General features: G+C 35.0%; 1 protein-coding gene and 1 long non-coding RNA gene across 2 annotated transcripts; one reads left to right on the top strand and one right to left on the bottom strand.

Moving 5' to 3' along the window:
* The first annotated feature begins 1,127 nt into the window (after positions 1 to 1,127).
* Positions 1,128 to 1,535, top strand: LOC113101850 (uncharacterized). Its single transcript, XR_003290443.1, has 3 exons — positions 1,128 to 1,149; positions 1,229 to 1,288; positions 1,457 to 1,535. It is a non-coding gene; the product is annotated as an uncharacterized LOC113101850 (long non-coding RNA).
* An 8,541-nt stretch (positions 1,536 to 10,076) lies between these two features.
* LOC113101844 (leucine-rich repeat extensin-like protein 5) lies at positions 10,077 to 23,302 on the bottom strand. The gene is made up of 8 exons (XM_026265686.1): positions 23,244 to 23,302; positions 22,292 to 22,504; positions 21,718 to 21,883; positions 20,465 to 21,631; positions 19,907 to 19,972; positions 10,955 to 11,025; positions 10,561 to 10,604; positions 10,077 to 10,285 (listed from the first exon to the last, which is right to left on the bottom strand). Exons 2-8 carry the CDS (start codon positions 22,496 to 22,498, stop codon positions 10,231 to 10,233), a joined length of 1,776 nt encoding a protein of 591 aa, XP_026121471.1. The 5' UTR covers positions 22,499 to 22,504; positions 23,244 to 23,302; the 3' UTR covers positions 10,077 to 10,230.
* Positions 23,303 to 25,298: the final 1,996 nt, after the last annotated feature.

The following is a 25,298-nucleotide window of genomic DNA, read 5'->3' as shown; positions in this document are numbered from 1 at the left end:
TGGCGGCGTTATGTGGTGCGCAATACGCCGAAAATTCCGAAGAAGAAGATAAAGCAAACCACCCCATCCCCCACCCCCCACCACTCTAGCATCCCGCGCCATCCACTGCTATATCTCGTCCTTTGACACGGTAAATTATGGGACAAAAATTACATAATTTAGATAAAGAATGTCAGATTCTGGTTTAACTGCCCTTGTGCATTATGTTCAAACGTATATTTTTTTCTTAAAAATATTTAATTATATTAGATAACCTAATATATATATAATCAATGGTATATGTGAACATTAAATAATCTTATTTTTTGCAGTATCTTTCTTTGTTTTTCCATAGGCTATATAACGAACCCAAAAGCACTTTTAAGAGCTTATCTATCTATCTATCTATCTATCTATCTATCTATCTATCTATCTATCTATCTATCTATCTATCTATCTATCTATCTATCTATCTATCTATCTATCTCGTCTGTCTGTCTGTCTGTCTCTGTTTTGATCTGTGTATATCTGTTGAGTGTCTATATTCATTCACATGATGGACTTCGAGTTTGAAGAAGAGCTGAGAAATACTGATGAGCTCCTTGAAAACTTACAAGCTCGAGAGGTAAAATAAAGTCATCATACATACATTGAGTTCAATATATTTTCCTGTTGGTTTAATATTATTAAGTCACAATCAATATTAATTTTGCCATTACTGTTACTGTATCGGTCATTAGTAAGCAGTTTTTAACCCTAACAAGACATTAAGTTATATTTCTTGAATTACTGGCTGGTCATTTTTATGCACTTAGGGAAGACTGGGCAAAAGCAATGTGCACCCTCTACCCTCACCCCCTACTGTTCAGTGGAGAAAGAGGGACAGCCAAGGGGAAATACTTTACAAATATCCTAGAGCCAAAAGGGCAGCGACTGTAGAAAGCAAGTATAATGTACTTACTAATGTACTTACTGTAAACGCAAATCTCTGTGTATTCTCTCTCTCTCTCTCTCTCTATATATATATATATATATATATATATATATATATATATATGAAGCATTCATACTTTTTTTTCTTAATTGTTTGCTATGCAGTATTTAAAATGATGTCAAATTGTGCTTCTGTTTTGTAAATAGGACTAAAAAGAGACCACACCAATGTTTCAGGTAATGTTTACATAAAAATTATGTTGTGTATATGTGTATTTCTTTTGTGTTTATTTCCTTCTTACATTTGTTCTGGCAGGTCCATTTGTTATGGAAGATGACTTGAATGGTGGCCCTGCAAATGCCTCTGAAACAGCTGGTATACACTGAAAAAATATTGTTTTATGATTTATATTTAATGGACTTTTTTATATAAATCTGAATATTTTCATCATTAGACTTTTAAGTGCATGCACAGGTATATACTGCTCACATGTAAATCTTGACTTTTAAAAAAAATATGTTTATGTTTATGAATTTAACTTAGATACTATTCTTGAAGAGCTAAAGAGGCTGTTGGACACTAAGGAAGGTGATGCAAATGTTGTCCCAATTCAAGATCATCAACCTCGGTCTATTTCTAATGACTGGGCCATTAGAACTGAAATGAGGGAGGAGAGATAGAAAGAAGCTAGATCTTCTCTTGTGGAGAACATTTTGAAAGGAGAAGATGCAAGTTCCTCATCCTGCCAACAGTGTAGATCAAATGCAGCTGTTGTGCGCTGTAGGGACTGCCTCCCTTACCCTTACCTCTGTGCAGAATGTGATGAGAAACGACATGGTAGCTTCTTTGTTCTCCACAATAGAGATTAATTTGTCTCAGGTTTTGTACAACCTTTACCTCCATCAACAGGATTCTTCCAGGCAGCTGGTCAAATTTCTGTTAAACATCTTGGTAAGATAATTTTATGCTTAGTTGTATTGTATTGTGCTCTTAACATATCATGTTTTTAAATATAACTTCTTTGTTGCACAGTTCGACTGCTGCCTGTAGAAATACCTACCCATATTTGTGATTGCAGTAACGGGACAGTCCTTGTTTCTTCAGGCAGGCCCATGACCCTGATCACTATGAATGGAAAGGAAGATTTTTTTTCTTCTAATATGTATTACCATTTTCTTAATGTCTTATAATTTCATGTAGCTTGTTTTCCTCCTTTAGGCCGTTACAACCTTAGCATGCCTCACTTGTCCTGTGCTTCGTGTGGATATTCACGAGAGGCGTCTTTGCCAGAACTTCAAAAGAGTGGTTACTGGCCTGGTAACATTCCTGCAAGTGCACTGTTCACAACAGATGTGCTTGTCTCATTTCAAGAGATGAAAATGGCATCACCAGGGATGTCTTTTCAAGCATTTGTTAAAATGCTTGATGAGAAAACAATTCTCTTTGGTAGAGTAAGTATTTTGTTTTGTTTTTAATTATTATTATTTTTTTCATCATTAACCATTGCCAAGTAAAATTACTATTTTCTTTGGACGTAGTAGAAACCTTTGCATGTATAGATTTAACTATTAAGATATTTAATGTACTGAGATTTTAATACATTATGATTCTCAATTTAGCTTTATAACCAAAACAATTAGTTCATTTTCAATGTGAAAATGATTGCTTTTCTGTAGACTGTGCTAACTTTATATGAAATGTTAAACAGACTATCCTTTATGACTATCCCTTTTGAGTCTTTGGAGATTAATTTAAAAGAATATGAGTACTTTCAGTACTACATATAATAAAACATATCACCCAGTAAAACACCAGTATTACCTGTTCTTAATTTCAGATTGGAAAAATATCGGCCAATGCCTTCAGCTGCAGTTTCAATGAATGGGTTGCAGCAAGATATGCAGTGGAAAAGATGTGTCAGGAGGAGTTTTTCACTTGTCCAGCATGCACTCCAGACATGTTAGCTGTATCTGTTGATGGCAATCGCAAACACTATCGCTTTAAAAACAAAGCAAGGTACTCATCTGTTTGTAAATTAAAGTGATTTTCTTAATTTTGAATGTTGTGTTAATATAACTTCCGAATGTTTTCCTCATTAGCACAGAGAAAAGGGGATTACTTGACCAACTTTTTATACAGAGTGATGTGGAGGTGTCTGAATTTGTGGACTATGTCCGCAAAAACAGTGATCACGTAACTATTATGATTGGCAAATATTACTGTTTAACTTGATTTCACAGCTTTTCGCAAATAATTTTACACATTTCTTGAAGTAAAATGTATTTCTTAGAAAAAAATTAAACAGACCCAGAAGATATCGATATGATGCCCTCTGACAACATATGTGTCACACCCTCAGCTCGTTCCCTCAGCCCCAGTCACCATTGCCAGTCACCATCCACTCAATCTCCCATGCACCGCTCACGTGAACCGTCACCTGAATACTGATTACCTGCACCTGCACCAGCAATTACCACACCTTTAAATACTCACCTCACTCATTCACTCACCGGCTGGAATCAAGATTACATGGACACTCTTTGTGGATCTTCTGCCTGCTCCTTGTGGACCGTATTGTGAGTCTGTGGAGATTCAGACACGGCGATTAAGGGAAGTGACTCTTTGTTGTCTGGCCTAGCTTTGTGCTTGAACTCACCTACTGATCAGTGCTTGAAGATTCACCGTCTGTGACCACACTTACCAGCTCTGTTGAAGTCCTATGTTAATAAAGCTTCACGAAAATACTTACCCGTCTTCTCCTCTCCTTGTGTGGATGTGACAATATGTATGTTTTGACTACTTTAGATGTTTGTGTTCATTGTTTTGAAATTAGCTAGGATTGAAGCATTTGGAGATGGTGTAGTTTAAGAACATAATATAACAGTAAACAGTAAATATGTACAACACATGGTAGCATAGATTTGGTTGTTTGAAGCATTAATAATTTTTTTGAGGAATCTATAAACTTATGTTAATGTTCTGTAAATATTTAATCTTTTTTGTTGATCAGGTGTAGAGTTATGTCACATTTAGAGTGGTCTACAGTATTTAGCAGTGTATCTTTTGAGCTTTTAAAAAATGTATGTAATTTATATGATCCAGGTGTCGGGAAGAGGATTATGTGGTGCATCACACTGGACAGCAGCAAAAGAACTGGCCAAGAAATCAAGCAGCAAACTGGATGAGGAGGGATTAGAGATTGCTGTCTGTCGCCATGGAGTTCTCCTTATGGCCTTAAATATGTTTCGAGGGGAAGTTTTTGCTTACCCCCTTTTTCTGCAGAAAAAGCTTGCAGACATGTCACAGGGGAGCATCAAATTCTTCTGTTCAGATGTAGCCTGCAAATACTTGCCATATCTCCAGCGTATTTCCAAGCACTTCCCCGAGCTGCAGTCTTTACTGGACATGCATCCTTTTCTGTCAGTGATGCATGCCAAAGCACACTCTTGGAAATGTGAGGTACATTACCATGTGTTTTAAGTATGTTATTCTAAGAAATAATATAAAATATACATAAAAAATTTGAGTGCATTGTTTTTGTCGGATTTGAAAACTTGTTAGGTCAAGTATAGTGGGGCCTACCAGGAAGGAGCTGGGTCAACTATTGGTGAGGTAGTGGAGCAGGTGAACAGCTTCCTATCTAGAATTGCTGTTACAAGCAAATACATGTCAAAATCAGGTATGTTGAATAAGGTATGATTTTATGCAGAATGCCTTTTGTTATATACACATGTCTCATTACATTTTCTACTATTTCTGTTATAGGACGAGCAGACATGATTACAATGCAAGCCATGTTGTGGAATAAGCGGAAGATTCTCAATTTGGGACAAGCTCTGGTTAACAGATATGTAAAGGTATAACTTTCTTATCAGTCAAATATTGCAGTTGGGATTTGTAGGTTTTACTAATTGATACCCATCTATTAGTGCTTTAAGCAATTAAAAAAAAAAAAAAAAAACTGTTGAAAGTGGATCAGTCTGAGCACCACAGCACTCTTGAAGCCAAAAAGCAGTAGGGGGCGGGTACACTCTTGATGGAGATGAGAAAGAAGGAGATTTGAAGAAAGACTGTTGGAAGAGAGATGGCTGACAGACATTACAAAAGAAGGGAATATCACTGGAAAAAGAGCACTGAAGGGAGGGCTGTGTTTGTTTGGGTTGATTTTATATATCCACAGTTTCTCAGAAATTATTTACTGCACTTTTGAATGCTGGACATTTTAAATTTGACTTTTTATTTTGTAGACTCAGAAGGCTCTGCAAATGCAGCAACACAGCTTGGAAGAACTGAAGACAGAGCTTTCACTGCATGAAGATTGTGTTCATCAGTGGGTTTCAGATGTTCAACAATGGGCAGAAGGTATTATTTTGATTTGCTTTGTAATCATTCTTATCATTGGCAGGTAATATATATAGATGCTTTTGCATTTTCTTGTGTAGAAAGTGACCGACATGGGAGTGGTGACATGAGAAGGCTTCAAGAGGAAATAGAAGGTCTAACCATCAGCATCAAAAGGCGTACACAGCGTCTGTACAGTCAAACAGGTGAAACACAAACATTGGGAATTTACCATGTTGTTTTTTACTATACTGTATATCATTAGCTGTTAATTGAATATGCATTTTTTAGTAGCTAAAAATGTGCTGTAATGGCTAAAAATAATTAGAAAAAAACATTAATTCTATTCAGATAGCAACAAGCGGCGTCATTCTTTGCGCCTCAGAAGGACTGAAGAGAAAAAGAAGCTAGTTGCTGCAGTGGAAGAGTACAACAGTATAGCAGATCCATCCCAGAAGCTTGGCTCAGTTGAAGTCTTCTTCACAGCTGAAACTGTTGCTTGGCCTTGGCAAATCCCTAGCAGTACTGGTATGTTCTATATAACAGGGCAATTCAATTATGTTCCCAGAGGACCACCACCAGCATAATTCAGTTCCAACCCTAATCAAACACAACTGCCTGTAATAATCAAGCAATCCTGAAGGCCTTGACCAGGAACAGAATTGAAAAGTCATATTCTATAAGACAAGTCTATACCAATGTTTTTTTTTAATGAGCAGGCACCTCATATAATGACTCTTTTGTTTTGACAAACAGAATCGGCTCCCTTTCTCACCAAGAGGAAGGTGTTTGACAAGGTGATGGCAGTGAGACGCCTTCAGGAAGAGAGAGGTCTAATTTGTAAGGAGATGAAACAGCACTGGACGGTCATGACACCGAAGATTTCCAAATTCGAAGCACTGATTAATGACATAAGTTCAAAATGTAAGAAAGTCTTCAAACATTCTTTTTTTTAGCAATTGATATATAGCATTTTATTTTTTGATAATGTTTCCTTTTGTTTTTCAGCTCTTTTTCCAACCCTGTCTGACACTGCATGCAAAGGTCTCCTCTGCATTGTTCGAAAGAAACATTATGAACTTAAACATTTAATGCAGTTGGTAAAGGCAGGCTATGTGAAAATCTTCAGCCAACAAGATTTGATGTCTGAAGAAGAAAAGCTTGAACCGGAAGATGACGTGCAAGAGGAAGAGCTTACAGAAAGCGATAACAGCTCCGATGATGAAAATGATTTTCCTTAACATAATAAATGTAAAGTTTATTTACATACCCCCCCCCCCCCAAAAAAAAAAAGATAATTGGAATGTGAATTAGACTTTTGTCTTTAAATGTCACATAGAACAATTCGATCAGAAGGCCTGTTTGTCTGTCGTTGTTGATTGTGTCAACTGTTCTGTAACTACTTGATGTGTCTTTGAACAATAACCTAATAAATTACACGTGGCTAATTACACATCTAACAAAACTCCTCTCATGATTTAAATCAATGGAGCTGTCTACACTTAAAAGATCCAGTTATGCAGTTTACATTCAGTGTGTCATTTTTTTAGTCTTGTGACTTAACTTACTCAGCTTATAAGTACTTATTGTACTTGTCAAAATTAAATAAAATGTATTAAAAAAAAAATATATATATGTATATATACTCAATGTTATATTCACACACAGATAACTCTAAAAATTATATTGTATATGCATCCAATGTATGTCAGTGTTAACTGCACAAAAAAATGCATCACTGATACGTTGCTCTTAAAAAGAAAATTATTAATAAAAAAAATAACTATTAATCAGTTATCAAGATTTACAAATGCATGACTTTTTAGTTTTAATCATTTATTTAGTCTAATGAATGATTTGATGGATCTGACAATTCTGTTAAACATGTATCTGTCTTACAGAATGTTATCTAAAATCAGCATTAACTGATTTGGGTTGCATATAACACCCAAAAACTTTTTAAATATTTATTTTAATATCCTGTATAATATTTGATATAAACACCAGGATGAGATAACTTGATCGTTTAAGTTGAGAGAAATATACTGTGTCCTACATTGTATGAATTTGTTCGGTCCTGGTATGTAAAGCACTTTGGCCAATATGTTGTTTTTAAATGTGTTACATAAATAAAAGTGGATTGATTGATTGCTTGATTGAGTTAGTTTACATACATGTATAATTAGTTACCATCACTTAACAAACATTTGTTTAGTCAGATCTATCCTATTCTGAACAATAATGCACTAAAATATTATTGCATGCATATATTTAATGTCCTGGCTCTCAAATATGTCATAGAGGATTGCGCAATGAACATATCTACACATCCATTTGTTCATTAAATATAATATATATTGAATTTCGTTACTAAACGTTTTAAACTACATTACCCATAAGCCCCTTTCATTCTATGGATGGAACGGTTAAACAGGAAGCTATAAATTGTAGTTCATTGAAGTGTGTAGTTACGCTTGGGTTAGGATCTCGGAAATTAGTAGTTTATCTCAACATTGCAACAGCTCATTGTTAACTTAATGTATCACTAACGTAATGATTACAGCAAAACATACTTTGTAACATGAATCGTTTTTAATATAGCTTTAAATACCTCAACGAGTCCTGTCACCTATGAGTTTCAATGAAACGTCATAGGCAATGAAACCCCCGCTTTAAAAAGGAATAACCCATTGATCAAGGTTGAAATTATAACCAGATAAAAGCTGGTTATATTAAAGTGTTAGTTCATTTGACACTGGAGACACTAAACCTTCTTTATAGATGAGAGTGTGAATGTTTGTCTGTATACTGTATGTTGCCATGCAGGTTGTTTCATGCCATCAGAACAAGATGCTAGGTTCCCGCAAGTCGAAATAGATCTGTGAATCAAGTCTCGGCAATGTGAATACAGATGAATAGACTCGTCATTTTTATTAATTATATTATACACTTGACAGTTTTAAATCAATTTTTAATTAATTGTAAAACAACATTTGATGGCTATATGCTAATGTTTTAATGTATTTTTGACTGTTAAAATTAGCATTGTTACTAATTTAATATAAATATATAAATATATATTTAAATATATATAAATAAATATATATATATATATATATATATATATATATATATATATATATATATATATATATATATATATATATATATATATATATGTGTATATATATATATATGTATATATATATATATATATATATATATATATATGTATTAGGGGTGTAACGGTTCACAAAATTCACGGTTCGGTTCGATACGATACACTGATGTCACGGTTCGGTTCGGTTCGGTTCGATACGTTTTAGATACAGCAAAATGTAAAAACATCTCAACTTTTCAGAATGCCGCAAGCGCACCGCGGGTCATGTGACAAGAACCAACCAATCAGCTTCATCCTTTCCCGTAACAACGTTGAGAGCTCAGCCAAGATGAAGGAACAGCTGATCATAGTTGTATATGGATTGCAATTTTGAAATAAATTCAGTAGCAGAGCTACTGCAAGCGATTTTTAGAGCTGCAAATCCATTTATCCTTCGCTGAAATTTCCGCGTCTCATGGAGAGAGCACGTCATTGTTGCTTAGCAAAGACAGACGCCTCATGAGCGCTTCTGCCCGAGCGCTTTGGAAAGGAGGAGAAAGACGCGCTTAGCGTTTTCCATGCGTTTTTAGGCACGATATGTGAACGGCCCCTAAGGCGCTCGCTCACTCAGCACGCGCTGAAGGCTCGTTGCAAAATGTCTAATGCATTTAACAGACCAGAAATATAAGATCCTAAAATAACCAACAGGTCTGGTGTTTGGGTTGGATTCCCTGTAAGCTATAGTGTCTAAATGCTGCAGGGATAGTTTGCTGCGTGCATGTTTCTCCTTTTTTTCGTCTTTTCCCAGATAGTACTGACGCATATATCCCAGATATTCCCGCTGTTTTTTTTTTTTTTTTTTTTTTGTAATCCCGCTGGTGTACCCTGTCATGTTGCAGATGCGACATACCGTTGTTTTTTTATCCACCACTCTCTTGCCATCACCATTATAGCTTAAAGGGAATCCAAAGTGCACCCAAACACCAGACCTGTTGGTTATTGGAGGATCTTCTCATTTCTAGTCTGTTAAACGCATTGGCTATTTTGCAACGAGCCTTCAGCGCGTACTGAGTGAGCGAGCGCCTGCTGAGTAGCCTAACATAAACATATAAGATGGTGTTTTTTTCTTCTTCGGGAGTGTCAGGGGCGTTGCCTGTTACGTTGTTTGGGTTATTGGGCTACCTTGTTGAACGCATATCATTATATTTCTTTCTCTCTCTTTTTTTTTTTTTTTCAAATATAATTAATTACTCCAACGAACCGTTCGGTATACATAATGCGTACCGCGTACCGAACCGAAAGCGTCGTACCGAACGGTTCAATACGAATACGCGTATCGTTACACCCCTAATATGTATATATATATATATATATATATATATATATATATATATATATATATATATATATATATATATAATGTTAATTATTCTGTATCTGTACAAAGAACAATTTTTGCCCCATAAATAATTCTTAAGTTATCAATTTACTAACCTTTACCAGATTATTGTGTAAAGTTAAAATATTTATTTTATCCTTTGTACTATTAACACCAATTAAAAATATTACTCCAAAATGTAATGCAAAAAAAAATAATAATAATAATAATAAAACAAAAATTATCAGAGTACCAATGTTTGATTATTTATTAAATTACCATAAGTGATTTTTAAACTGAAAAGTAATATCAATCAATTATTAGAAGTATTAGAAAACAGCAAATAAACAGTTACATGCACTTAAAGTATATTGTACAAGAAAACATGAACAATAAACAAACACAGTAACTTAACCAAGAACAGGTACATAAAGTTTGAATAAGCATTCATTCATTAAATCTGAATAAACACTGATAAAGGCACAGGGACATGGATCCTTATTCTGGAGATAAAAGATTGTAGGGCTCCCAGGTGTCTGTCCATTTCATCCCACTACAAATTGGTAAAAATGACAAACAAAAATAATTTAATCATATACGAATTTACAGAACAGGCTGTGACATGTAAGTGTATTGCAATAAACTTGTTAAACATCTTTCATGCATTCATTTTTGTCTTAGATAGAATGACTTATTGAAATAGAAATATATTTTTGCATTCAGTTAAGATATTTGTGTTTCAGAATTAACCTTGATTTTGACAACAAGTTTACCTCATTTGTATCATTATTGAAGTGTGCTCTTGTACAGGTTATATGTAATACATACCATCCTGAGCACGGCTTCCATCTTACTTTAACCTCTTCAACACCCTTTAAGAAACATAAGCAACAATAACTGGTAGTGTAAAATACACACACACACACACACACACAAACATGTACACACACACACACGTTTGTTTTGCTATACTTTTGAGGACCTCCATAGACATAATGATTTTTATTCTGTACAAAATTTATATTCTCTCCCTTATACTAAACCTACCCCTAAACAAACCTATCACGGAAAACGTTTTGTATTTTTACATTTTAAAAACAACAACAACAACAACTAAAAAATATATTTTATAATTTTTATTAGTAAATATCACCAAAAAGACATTTGGTCCTAACAAATACAGCTAAACATGCCTACCAACAAAATATGACTTTAATCTTACTTCCTTTGATGTCCTCCTCCTTATGATCTTGTCATATGGAAATTGTTTTAATCTGGGATGTACTTGGCATTCTACAACAGAAATATATAACAATTAGGAAATGTTTCCATTGACGCATCTTTTTAGCTGTGCATTTATTGAATGAGCACTGTCAAATGTCCGAACTGATTACTCTATATTTTCAATGTTTTATTTTATTTTATTTTATTTTTATGTAAAATCATTTTCTAACTGTTTTTAAATGTCTTAATCATTTTAAAAGTTTTAAAATTGCTTGTTTTATTTTTGTTATTTTTCTTCATGATTATTTTACTTTCTTTTATGTAAAGCACTTTGAATTACCATTGTTTATAGTTGGACATTTATGGATGACATGATTTTCACATTTGCATAATACCAAATATTTAATTTTTACAGTAAAGGCACTGTGCATTGTCATCAGAGCTGCTTATTTTGTATGATCAGTACATTACTGAGAGCATAAAACAAATATAAAACTACATAAAACATACAAATTAAGTTGTCAGAATACAAAAATAAGTACATTAGGGAAATTAAAAGCAATGGAAAATTTATTTTTAAGCAAAGTTTTAAGCAAAGATTTAAAGATCTGTAATGCAGGCACAGATCTAATGTGAACTAGTAACATGTTCCAGAGTTTCAACCCATTCTCACTCCAAAGGCGTCTAAAACCGAAGCATTGTCAAGCGCCCCTAGCGTCACTTTCATGACGCCAAATGTGCCTCTCGGCGTCAAATATCGAAGCACTACGACCTTCATTGCTTTCAATGGGAAACTTTTGGCGTCAGAATTCGACACGAGGACATGAGATGTTTATCGCTATGAAATCACGTGCAAGAAGTCTCATTCAGCACACATCGCGATACTTGCTATCAGTTCCACAGTTTGGGTGAGTAGTCGTATATACGCTCTTTTAATGCCTTTTATAAAATGTATTCTGTCTTATTTATTAATCAGACTAGTGCCATATTTTTAATCGCTGTATTATATCGGTCATCCGCGGCTGTCTTTGAGTTTCATTGCGTTTAAATAAATGAAAACAGCTGCTAATTAGTCTGATTAAACTGTATCTGCCACGTGACGTGCCATAGACCTTCGAACAGTTTTATATTATTATTAATTTCAGGATGAATGATGTAAGTTGTATTTGTAGTAAAATCATGGTAATCACGACACTTACAATAGTAATAAATGAAATGTGAAGTTAAAACACAGTAAACAGGACATTAGTAACTGTAACTGTAGTTTTACTATGGTATATTAATAATCAATACAACAATACAATAATCACCAAACCAGCTATGTTTGTATCACTGTAATGTTAGTGTTTTTATGTGCTTTTATATGACAGATATCACAGTAATCATATGTTCTCTAGCATGCTTTTAATACCTTTTAATGTAAATCCCAAAAAAAAAAAAATCAAATTAAAAATAAATAATAAAACATGTATTTTTCCATTTTGCAGTTCATTCATATCAGTTTATATTTATATATATATTTATATATATTTATTATATCTAAATATTTTGCTCACAGATCATTATTAACATTCTTTATATAATTCAATTTTATTTACTCTCCCCATTTTATTTTTATTTTTAGCTGAAAAGACGTAAAGGCAGTCAGCCCAGTGGTGTTTCTGGAGAGGGATTCCTTCAGAAATGGAGAAGACAGAAAGCTGCGGAGGCAGATATATGCAGCAGTAAGTCTGTGATAGTTTGTCCCTTTTATCAAACACTCCTGCTGTTATAATTTGTACAGCATTTGTTGTTTCTTAAACTGTTGCACTGTCCAAATACCCACACTTGCCATCTTTGCACTTGACCACTTGATTACTTATTTGATGTCTTTCCTGTATTTGGCCTAGTGTTCAAGTGAGCATGATGACCACAAGTGTGTGTCGAACTTTTCATGACCTGATGACTGTGTTTCCCAATCCTGATCCTGGAGAACCCCAGCACTGCACGGTTTTGGTGTCTCTCTTATCTGCCTTGGAGTCTTCACTGATGAGCTGACATCTCAAATGTGCAGTGTTGGGGTTCTCCAGGACCAGGATTGGGAGCCACTGCCTTATGGGACACTTATGTGTTTACAGAGATTTTTAATATCTAATTATCAATATTTCACTGTTACTGTACATTGGACAGCTTCCCATGACCTCTTGTGAGATCTCGGCAAAAAGTCTGACGATTTATTTCAAAACATGATGCATGATGGGATACACTAAGCTTTGTATAGTGCTCTGGAGCAGTATTGGAGAGGTTTAGTGTGTGTTAAGGACGCTGTGCTTTGGCATTATTAAGACCGGGGACAGTCTCGTTCACACACTGTCACATACACACACTTCAAGTGGCCAAGACTGCAAGTGTGGGTATCTGGACAGGGTCAAAGTCTTAAAAATGATCCCTAAACACATCACAGTCTTAATAATCCAGTTTAACACTTGTATGATATTGTACAAGTTCCAGGACGGTCTCATCTGACACTATCATAGAATTCATATGACTATAGCTTGCTATTAATTACTTGCTTTCAATAATGGATGCATTTAACATTTAATTATACAGCATCTTTACAGAGGCTGCTTTTATGGTCTAAACAAAACACAGTGTAATGTATAAGTTGAATGTAATTTAATATTTCCTTCCTTTCTGTCTTACAGGATTGTTTGAGGATAACGCTGTAGCTCCATCATGCACAAGGACTCACCTCGTTAACTCTTTATCCCCCGCACACACAGAAATGGTCCCTGGATCAGTGATTAGACTTTGCAGTGGTTTGATTTTTGCAGAAGATGTAACTTTGTTTTAATTATAAGCTCATAATGAATACATTACAGAACCAGTGATGAAAACAATAGTTAAAAATAGCGCTCCATATTAAAAATATATTGCACACTTGACATGCATGTCTTCATGGTGTTTTTTTTTGTGAGTTTGAAACATTTACATTGTGTTGTATAACATTTTGGTCACAACACTTTTTCCAGTGTTCTCTGAAAGACATACTGTATTTACTGTTTTGTTTTTTAATAAAAGCATTTTCATTTGCATACTGAAAATAGTTAATGTTTACAACATAACTGCCTTTTTATTCTTTATGGTGGCAAAAACGAGCTTGGTGACAGAGGATGCAGTGTAGTAATTTGGGCATGTTGTCTTTAAATGAGTTTGACATATAAATAAATAATGGAAGATCCTTACAAAAATATGCATGTTTATTATGCTTTATGTATTTATTTGTTCATTCATTCATTCATTTATAATTTCAGTTTTTATTCCTAGAGTTCAAATGGTAGAGAATGGTAAATCACAGAAACACAAATGTGAACAATTTTAACTTTAAAACACAATGTAATATACAATGTAAATTTTAGAAACACGTCATTTTATTAGTAAATATATTTGTCTTTGGTCAAAAAAAAAAAATACAAATCTTAAAAATGTGTCTTATATTTATTATAGAGGAATCTGTCTGTTGGATACAACTGCGACTGCTGGGCATGTGCACATCAATATTGCCCAATGTTTGTCAAGCTGAACAACGGAGGAAGGTGAAGACGTTAATAAAACAGAATCTAATAAGTAGCAAGCTTAATCTATTGTTAACCGAATCTATCCCTTCAGCCGGAAAACGAAAGACGTCGGTCATACATGGATAAGGAAGTGTGACGCTACTGCTCAGCTTTGATGTCATTGGCTATGAATTTTCAGGACAGTCTGTGGTTGGACTATCTTTTAACCCATATTAAACAGCGCATCATGTTAAAAAGTATGTTTTGCTGCTATCATCACATTAGTAATATATTAAGTCAACAATGAAGTGTTGCTATCTTGACAAAAATTACATCTTTAGCGAGATCCTAATCCTAACCCTAAGCATAACTTCAATGAACTACAAAAAACAGCCCCCTAGTGTTGCCTTTGCATAGATAGAACGACGGAGGCTTGTGGGTAATGTAGTTTAAAACTTTTTATTAACTAAACGAAATAAATTATTTATTTTAAGGAAAACTGGATATCTAAATATGTTTATTGTGCAAACCTCTATGATATATTTGAGAGGCAGGCTGAAATGTTGTATTTTACAGTGAGCAATATTTAAAATGCCTTTATGTCAGCTTTCCATTTATTTCTGAAAACTGAGCTCAACATTATTTTATCAGCATAGCATAAGTAATAATCCTGCCCATTTTCTCTTTGATATGTTAATTGGACTCTGATTTACAGCCATTTGAAAAATACAGTTTTGGGCTCTTCCGGGGGGTGCTACTGGGCCCCTGGGGGTAGAAGGGCAGTAAAACCTACATATATGTATTCTCCTCATCATGGACAACAAACTGAGCTGAGTCACATTTATATCTGACAGTTTTCATAGTCCTCTGTTTTCTATTCTATTCATCATGACTATTATACCTTTTGACAGGACATTGTGAGGCCATCTGATGAAACATTGAAAAATTAGAAAGAAATGATTTAATAATGAAAATAATAGATTATTTATTTGATTTTTGAAGTAAATGGCAAGAAATATAATGGATGAACCTGCAACAACTTGCCTTTATCTATTCCCCACCTGTAAAGCAGTAATCAAGGACAATGTATACACATTGTGATACTTCACTATTACACAAGGACAAATTCATGTATATATATATATATATATATATATATATATATATATATATAACTATTTAGCAAAAATCAGTGTAAAAATGTCCTCCTCACCCCGGTATCTTGCTCCTCAGGTGCTGGACATCAGTAATGTGCCTGCTCTTGGTTTTAATGCAGTACAAGATCAACATTGATCATTCCTGCTACATTCTCAGTTATCCCTCAAGTGTTTGTAACAATAAAGCCCATGGCACCATCTTGTAATGCAGAATAATTAATCTCGTAACTCCCTTTATTTCACTAAAAAATGTGCATATTTGTTACTAAAATATAAAAAAATTACTTTCTGGTGTACTGATGTCCCAGATGTTATTAATCCGATCAAAAATGTTTATGTCTTAAATAAAAAAATAATCCCAATAATTAATATGTTGTTTTTCCAAGTCTAAAATAAACACATATGAGCCTACCTAGTAAAATTATGTATTTACCAAGAATCTTCAGAACACAATATTCACCATTTTCATTTTATTGAAGCATAGACTATAAAGTTGATAAAGTAGCATCAAGACAAATAAGATTCAATGAAAATAATTATCATCAAAAATACATTAACCTCATATATAAATCAGTTCACACAGATGAGTGATGAAATGTCCTTAAAAGTCACACAGTCCCATCCAGTCAACTGTGATACAGATCATGTGATACATATAAGACATGAGATACTGTTCCAGAAAATAATGATTCCCATCATCACATCTAAACTGGTTTCATCTCCCCATCGTGTTCTTCTTCTCTCGTGTCTGGAAACAGTTTGTGGTTGATATCCAGCACTGATGTGGTGTAGCTTGTCCTCAGCCAGAGGATCTCTCAGTCCTAAGATCCCAGACCTGGTCAAAGTGAAACAAGCAATCCAGATGAAGTTGTTTAATGGACAGAGAGCTCAGCTTATGTTCTGTGTGATTTTAGCAGTGTGAGCAACTATGACCCTTGTAGTACTGTACACTTACCATTCTTCAAGCTGTTTTGAGACCTTTTGAGAAGCTTTTTCTCTGAAGAGAATTTAGCACATCCTCTTCTTTCACTCCTTTCAAGAGCATCACTTGGTCAAAACCCCTCATTTGGCTGATAAGATCATCTGTACAAATTAAAATACTGCAATAAAAATTAAAGAATTAAGAAAAAGTTACAGAGGCAAAGGTCTTGCTCATGAGACTCCATTAGCATGTGTAGTTCTCAGAGACTCTAGAATTCATCTATTGTTGCAGTAAATGTGTTTTTTCCCTCTAGAATCTTTCTCCAAAGTTCCTGACTTCTCTCACAAATGTATTTTAGTCTGTGCAGTGTAAGGCCTGGCTTCAAACCAATCCACTATCAATTCACAATTTATAACATAACATTTAGAAAACAATGAAATAATGTACATTGGTGTTTATATCAACTAAACCAATTTCATGATACTTGTCTACTCTTAAAACAGGTGGTGTGTTTTTAAAAACATAATATTAAAAATGTCCAGTCACACTTTGCTAACATGCTGTAATTGTAATAGTAAAAAAAGAAATCAAGGCTGACATGACCAGTTCTGTGAGAGATCATCATAAAATGTTGTATAACACAGCATTGCTTCAACACACACATACCAGAGGACTTCTGTTTGTTTGAGCACAAGATGGCCATCTTCATTCCTCATCCTGAGCAAATCATTTCCTTGGTCTTCCTTCTCTTCTGTGAAACAAGATAATCTCTACTTACTCTGTGTGCAATTAATATTGCTCATTAAATATGATTAAGTTAATTTAAAGTAAGATTCAGACCAGAGCATTTGAGGAGTAAATGTTGATTAAAAAAAATATTCTAAACAAATGTACCTGGGAAGAGCTGATCATGGCAAGATTCGCTGAGACTCAGTAATAGCTCTTTTAGTTTTTAGGAAGGTTTGTGAGGGTTGGCTCTTGAGTGAGCTGTTGAGCTTGATATTTTAGACCTGAAAAAGAAGAACAGCATTAGGATTATCTGCAAAAAATCCTGTAAGACAGAAAGAAGGAAATATTATTAAATACGTGCAACTTGTACATTACACCTCTGTATAATTATATGTTAAATGCATCCATTATTGAAAGCAAGTAATTAATAGCAAGCTATAGTCATATGAATTCTATGATAGTGTCAGATGAGACCGTCCTGGGGCTTGTACAATATCATACAAGTGTTAAACTGGATTATTAAGACTGTGATGTGTTTAGGGATCATTTTTAAGACTTTGACCCTGTCCAGATACCCACACTTGCAGTCTTGGCCACTTGAGAGTGTGTGTACATGACAGTGTGTGAACGAGACTGTCCCCGGTCTTAATAATGCCAAAGCACAGCGTCCTTAACACACACTAAACCTCTCCAATACTGCTCCGGACCACTATACAAAGCTTAGTGTATCCCATCATGCATCATGTTTTGGAATAAATCGTCAGACTTTTTGCCGAGATCTCACAAGAGGTCATGGGAAGCTGTCCAATATACAGTAACAGTGAAATATTGATAATTAGATATTAAAAATCTCTGTAAACACATAAGTGTCCCATAAGGCAGTGGCTCCCAATCCTGGTCCTGGAGAACCCCAACACTGCACATTTGAGATGTCAGCTCATCAGTGAAGACTCCAAGGCAGATAAGAGAGACACCAAAACCGTGCAGTGCTGGGGTTCTCCAGGATCAGGATTGGGAAACACAGTCATCAGGTCATGAAAAGTTCGACACACACTTGTGGTCATCATGCTCACTTGAACACTAGGCCAAATACAGGAAAGACATCAAATAAGTAATCAAGTGGTCAAGTGCAAAGATGGCAAGTGTGGGTATTTGGACAGTGCAACAGTTTAAGAAACAACAAATGCTGTACAAATTATAACAGCAGGAGTGTTTGATAAAAGGGACAAACTATCACAGACTTACTGCTGCATATATCTGCCTCCGCAGCTTTCTGTCTTCTCCATTTCTGAAGGAATCCCTCTCCAGAAACACCACTGGGCTGACTGCCTTTACGTCTTTTCAGCTAAAAATAAAAATAAAAATAATAAAAAGGGGAGAGTAAATAAAATTGAATTATATACAGAATGTTAATAATGATCTGTGAGCAAAATATTTAGATATAATATATATATATAAATATATATATAAATATAAACTGATATGAAAGAACTGCAAGATGGAAAAATGCATGTTTTATTATTTATTTTTAATTTGATTTTTTTTTTGGATTTACATTAAAAGGTATTAAAAGCATGCTACAGAACATATGATTACTGTGATATCTGTCATATAAAAGCACATAAAAACACTAACATTACAGTGATACAAACATAGCTGGTTTGGTGATTATTGTATTGTTGTATTGATTATTAATATACCATAGTAAAACTACAGTTACAGTTACTAATGTCCTGTTTACTGTGTTTTAACTTCACATTTCATTTATTACTATTGTAAGTGTCGTGATTACCATGATTTTACTACAAATACAACTTACATCATTCATCCTGAAATTAATAATAATATAAAACTGTTCGAAGGTCTATGGCACGTCACGTGGCAGATACAGTTTAATCAGACTAATTAGCAGCTGTTTTCATTTATTTAAACGCAATGAAACTCAAAGACAGCCGCGGATGACCGATATAATACAGCGATTAAACATATGGCACTAGTCTGATTAATAAATAAGACAGAATACATTTTATAAAAGGCATTAAAAGAGCGTATATACGACTACTCACCCAAACTGTGGAACTGATAGCAAGTATCGCGATGTGTGCTGAATGAGACTTCTTGCACGTGATTTCATAGCGATAAACATCTCATGTCCTCGTGTCGAATTCTGACGCCAAAAGTTTCCCATTGAAAGCAATGAAGGTCGTAGTGCTTCGATATTCGACGCCGAGAGGCACATTTGGCGTCATAAAAGTGACGCTAGGGGCGCTTGACCATGCTTCGGTTTTTGACGCCTTTGGAGTGAGAATGGGTTGAGAGTTTAGGGACCGCAACAACAAAGTCGTTCTCTTCTCTTTGGTTTAGTCTGACTCTAGGAACAGTGAGCAATCTAAGACTACTAGATCAAAGAGCTTGAGAAAAATGTAAATATAGTTCAGATTAATATGAGGGGGCTAATTAAGGGGTTATTTAGGGACTTAAAAACTAAAATTAGAATTTTAAACTCCATTCTAAAGAGCACAGGCAGCCAATAAAATGATGATAACAAAGGTGTAATGTGATCATGTGATCAAATTAAATAATTTATTAAAAAAAGTATGTCAAACCTGCTTGCTTATGCATCCATTTTCTTTGTTTGCCTCCTGACCTTGGAATTATTGTGGAGGAACTGTCTGTAATAACACAAACACACACACACAAATAAATAAATATATATTATACATCATTTTGGCATTGATAGTGGTGCCATAGAAACACATAACTCCCAGTCCAAGGGAACCGCTTAGAATATAACTTCATGTGTTGTCATCTCAAGATTACAGTAATTACACGATGGCGTGAATGCAGCATCAGTTTCCAGCCACTGGTTTACTCGGTTAAGTTACTCATTGCATTTTAGTTGGTTTCTAAGGTTACTTCTAAATTCCCTCATTTGTATTACCTGTGTTAATCCAACCATCTCTGTTATCACTTGTGTGTGTGTGTGTGTTTATGTATATATATGTATGTGTCTTAGTTCTCACTTGTCAGTTCTCGTTAATGCTTCAGCTTAGATTGGTGATGTGTTATTTTCCCTATTATAAATGTTATTTATCTGATTCTTCATCTATGTGTTCCTCTACATTCCTCATGGAGCCTTACATTCCTTAAGTGAAAAAAATCACCTGTATTGATTGGGGCAGCATGGGTGTTCTGGCAGGGGAAAGAAGGGTTTGTAGGTGAAAGGTTTGAAAAATTGAAAGGAGGAGGAGGGTTGATGCAATGGGACGTAGGAGTAAGGGTGGAGGAAAATGGTGTAGGAGGAGGAGTGGGGAAAGAAGTTGGTGGAGGAGGAAGAGTGCAGGAAGAAGAGGTAGGAGAAAGAAGGGTGATGTAAGAGGAGGTGGGAGGAGTGAGGTTGGAGGAGGATGAAGATGGAGGAGGAGGAAGAGTGTAGAAGGTGGAGGGAGGAGGAGGAAGGCTGGAGGAGGAAGACGATGGAGGAGGAGGCAGAGTGTAGAAGGTGGAGGAAGGAGGAGGAAGGCTGGAGGAGGAAGACGATGGAGGAGGAGGCAGAGTGTAGAAGGTGGAGGAAGGAGGAGGATGGCTGGAGGAGGAAGACGATGGAGGAGGAGGAAAAGTGTAGAAGGTAGAGGAAGGAGGAAGAAGGCTGGAGGAGGAGGAAGATGAAGGAGGAGGAAGAGTGTCAAATGAGGAAGAAGTTGGAGGAAGGCTGGAGGAGGAAGAAGATGGAGGAGGAGGAACAGTGTCAAATGAGGAAGAAGTTGGAGGAAGGCTGGAGGAGGAGGAAGATGAAGGAGGAGGAAGAGTGTCAAATGAGGAATAAGTTGGAGGAAGGCTGGAGGAGGAAGAAGAAGGAGGAGGAGGAACAGTGTCAAATGAGGAGGAAGTTGGAGGAAGGCTGGAGGAGGAGGAAGATGGAGGAGGAAGAGTGTCAAATGAGGAAAAAGTTGGAGGAAGGCTGGAGGAGGAGGAAGAAGATGAAGGAGGAGGAAGAAGAGTGTAGGAGGTGGAGGAAGGAGGAGGAAGGGTGTAGGAGGAAGAAGATGGAGGAGGAAGAGTGTCAAACGAGGAGGATGTTGGAGGAAGGGTGTAGGAGGAAGAAGATGGAGCAGGAAGAGTGTCAAACGAGGAGGATGTTGGAGGAAGGCTGGAGGAAGAAGATGGAGCAGGAAGAGTGTCAAACGAGGAGGATGTTGGAGGAAGGCTGGAGGAGGAAGAAGATGGAGCAGGAAGAGTGTCAAACGAGGAGGATGTTGGAGGAAGGGAGGAAGTCTGGTGCTGGCAAACAGTTTCAGCAGTACTGGTGTGGCTTTGAATCCTCTGGTAATCTATGAGAAATTTGTTTAAAGAAAATTTGAAAATATTTGTTTGAAAACATGAGAGCATTTGTACACCATGTGAACAAAGTACTTACTTTTAATAAAAAATTCATGAAGGCTAGTCATCCTTTCAAAGATGGTTTGAAGTGGTCCAACTGTAAATGGACCCATTGAAGTGATGACTTCAGCTACAAACCCATTTTTTTTCTCTTTTGAAATGAAGAGAACTGGCTTATAGCCTAGTACCTCCAATTTCTTAACCTGTAAAACAAATGCACAGAGAGACATATAACAGAATAAATATCGACTTATTTATAATGCTAAGTAGTGACTTTAGACAATTCTGTAGCAAATCAACTGCAATATCAAAGTAAAAAAATAAGGTTAGTAAATGTTTAATTAAGAATAACATTTTTAAAATAACAGAGTTTTACAATTTAATTATTCAGGTATATATGCTTATATTAACATATAATGCATGAATTATAAATATGAGAATACCTGGATTGGCAAAAGCAATGTATGCATTCACTTCACCAATACTCAGTAAATAATAAGTGCTCTGAATAACTGTATATCATTACCTCATTAATTTCAGTACAGTACACTGTGAACATAAGATAATATATAGTGATATATATGAATACATTTGCTGAACATTTGACTTACAGCAATGCGGGCCGAATCAACCACACGAGCAGCATTTCTGGGTTTTTTAGTGTTCGACATCCATGCACTCTCCTCGGTATGCTTTTTTTTAATGTTTTTAACTCTCTTTCTTAGGGGTAAACTAGCAAAACATGCTTTACATGTTTTGCAGCTGATATTGTTGAGTGCTTGGCAGTGAGGACAGGGTTTCTGTTTTGGTTTTGTCATTTTTCCCTAAAATGAAAAACAAAATACAAAAAAAAAAAAAAGATTACATTGCAAACAAAGTGCAGAAAACTGCTATGGTTTAAAACATTTTAAGCTCTTAACCTATTAACAGATCTATCAATCATTTAGTACAGCGCAATTTAAGTTTTAGATGGAAGAAGAAAAAAATCTGGTGCTGAAGTGGGGTGGACAAAAAAATTAGATAATATTCCCTTGAATGCATGACATAATGCAGGTGTTCACATATGTGAAAGAAATACTAATTAATTAATTAAAATACTAAATCATTGTCCTTTGAATGAATTTTCATTCTTGGACTTATTACAGTATGTGTATAAATATATAAACAGTATACGCACACATAATTTACATATTATTTAGAACATATTTAAAAAACACATAACGTTACACTTATATAAATTATATATTTATGCGCATTAACACATAGACCGATATTGGATGTAAATAATAAAAAGTATACCATTAATTTGGCACAAATCCTAGTTCATAAAGTATGTGATAATCCTCAAATTATGTATTAGCTAACATGCTAACAAGACACTTTATGTGTCATTAGCACCACAGACATATAAATTAGCACCTGTCAGTTGGTTTGGGTGTGGCTTTTATGCTTAAAATATATATATAACTACTCTGATAGACGTTTTTACATAATGCACAAGTGCAGTGAAACCAGAATCTGACATTCTTTATCTAAATGATGTAATTGTGTCCCATAATTTACCGTGTCAAAGGACGAGCTATAGCAGTGGATGGCGCGGGATGCTAGATTGGTGCGGTGTGTGTGTGGGTGGGTGGGGGGTGGGGGGTACTTTATTGGTGAAATTGCTTCTTTATTTTATTTATTTATTTAGTTATATATTTTTTTGTTGTAATACAGTATTTTAAATTTCTTAATTATAAACCAACAATTATAATTTTACTCCGTAAAAATATCCTTTTTTAATTGTCTGTATGAGTTTCACGGTATTTTTTTGATTGGCCAACATAATAAGAACCAGATGTAAAAGCACGTTAATCTGATAATATTTTACAGACAACATTAATGAGCTGATTATTAATTTATTAATGTCCCTGGCATCAGATGTAAAAAAAAAAAAAAAGGCCTAAAGTGCAAATAGCAGTAATAATAATAATAATAATAATAATAATAATAATAATAATAATACATTACCCATGTACAAATGAAATAATTAATGACATAAGTGTAACTGGGCATCTCCAAACTACAAATAAAAAATAAATAAATAAATTGTTTCATTGTTTTAATATTTCATACACACACACACACACACACACACACACACACACACACAGAGAGAGAGAGAGAGAGAGAATACAAAGTTGGTCTACACAATAATTTAATTATGCATCATAAAAACGCAAAGGTTTATATAATATATAAAAACACGTGCTGTGGATTTGAAAGTTTAGGAGTGGCTGAAGGTAGCCTATATAACCAGATAAAAGTCTTTACAGAAAATATGAAATAGGGGATTTATAGACAAAAATTACATTTATGCATAAAAACTGACCTAGGAAATCTAATCAATTTAATATTTATTCCTTACCAGAGCTTTAGAAAACTGTGAGGACTTTTAGGCTATTATTCTAGGCTCATTTGCTTTATGCATCTTTTTCTGACGCATAAGGCACGCAGTTAAAAACAATGGAGTTCCCTGATCGTCGAAGTAGTGACGCCTAGGGGTAACTTCAGTGTCGCAATTGTGACGCAGAAGGCACTTGACCATGCTTCAGTTTTTGACGCCTCGGCAGTGAGAATGGGTTGGAAATCTGCTCAAAAGCTTTTTTCTCTTTTTCTAGGCTGCTTCATTCAATATTCAGTGCAAATCTTGCCAAACTGAAGGATGCTTATGCCTTATGAAATACCATGTTTTTGCAATGCTGTAAGACTGTTTTTAATGTGTTAGAAGTTATATGCACAAAAACTTATGTTTGAGCTTCAATGCTCAAGATTGTCAGTTTACAGGTTTCTGAGAGCAGTAATGTTGAAATAGTGCTTCTGTTCAAATGAAGTGAAATCTACCCGAAATCTGCTCAAAAGCTTTTCTCTCTATCAGAGAAAGCTGTTTCATTCAATATTCAGTGCAAATCTTGCCAAACTGAAGGATGCTTATGCCTTATGAAATACAATGTTTTTGCAATGCTCTAAGACTGTTTTTAATGTGTTAGAAGTTATATGCACAAAAACAGGTTTCTGAGAGCAGTAATGTTGAAATACTGCCTCTGTTCAAATGAAGTGAAATCTAGCCGAAATCTGCTCAAAAGCTTTTCTCTCTATCATAGAAAGCTGTTTCATTCAATATTCAGTGCAAATCTTGCCAAACTGAAGGATGCTTATGCCTTATGAAATACAATGTTTTTGCAATGCTGTAAGACTGTTTTTAATGTGTTAGAAGTTATATGCACAAAAACAGGTTTCTGAGAGCAGTAATGTTGAAATAGTGCTTCTTTTCAAATGAAGTGAAATCTAGCCCAAATCTGCTCAAAAGCTTGTCTCTCTATCAGAGAAGGCTGCTTCATTCAATATTCAGTGCAAATCTTGCCAAACTGAAGGTTGCTTATGCCTTATGAAATACAATGTTTTTGCAATGCTCTAAGACCGTTTTTAATGTGTTAGAAGTTATATGCACAAAAACTTATGTTTGAGCTTCAATGCTCAACATTGTCAGTTTACAGGTTTCTGAGACCAGTAATGTTGAAATAGTGCTTCTGTTCAAATGAAGTGAAATCTAGCCCAAATCTGCTCAAAAGCTTG

This window comes from Carassius auratus, unplaced genomic scaffold (genome assembly GCF_003368295.1).
Source record: "Carassius auratus strain Wakin unplaced genomic scaffold, ASM336829v1 scaf_tig00217656, whole genome shotgun sequence".
NCBI lineage: Eukaryota > Metazoa > Chordata > Actinopteri > Cypriniformes > Cyprinidae > Carassius > Carassius auratus.
Note: the sequence above shows the minus strand (reverse complement) of the source record. Positions and strands in the feature narration are given on the sequence as shown.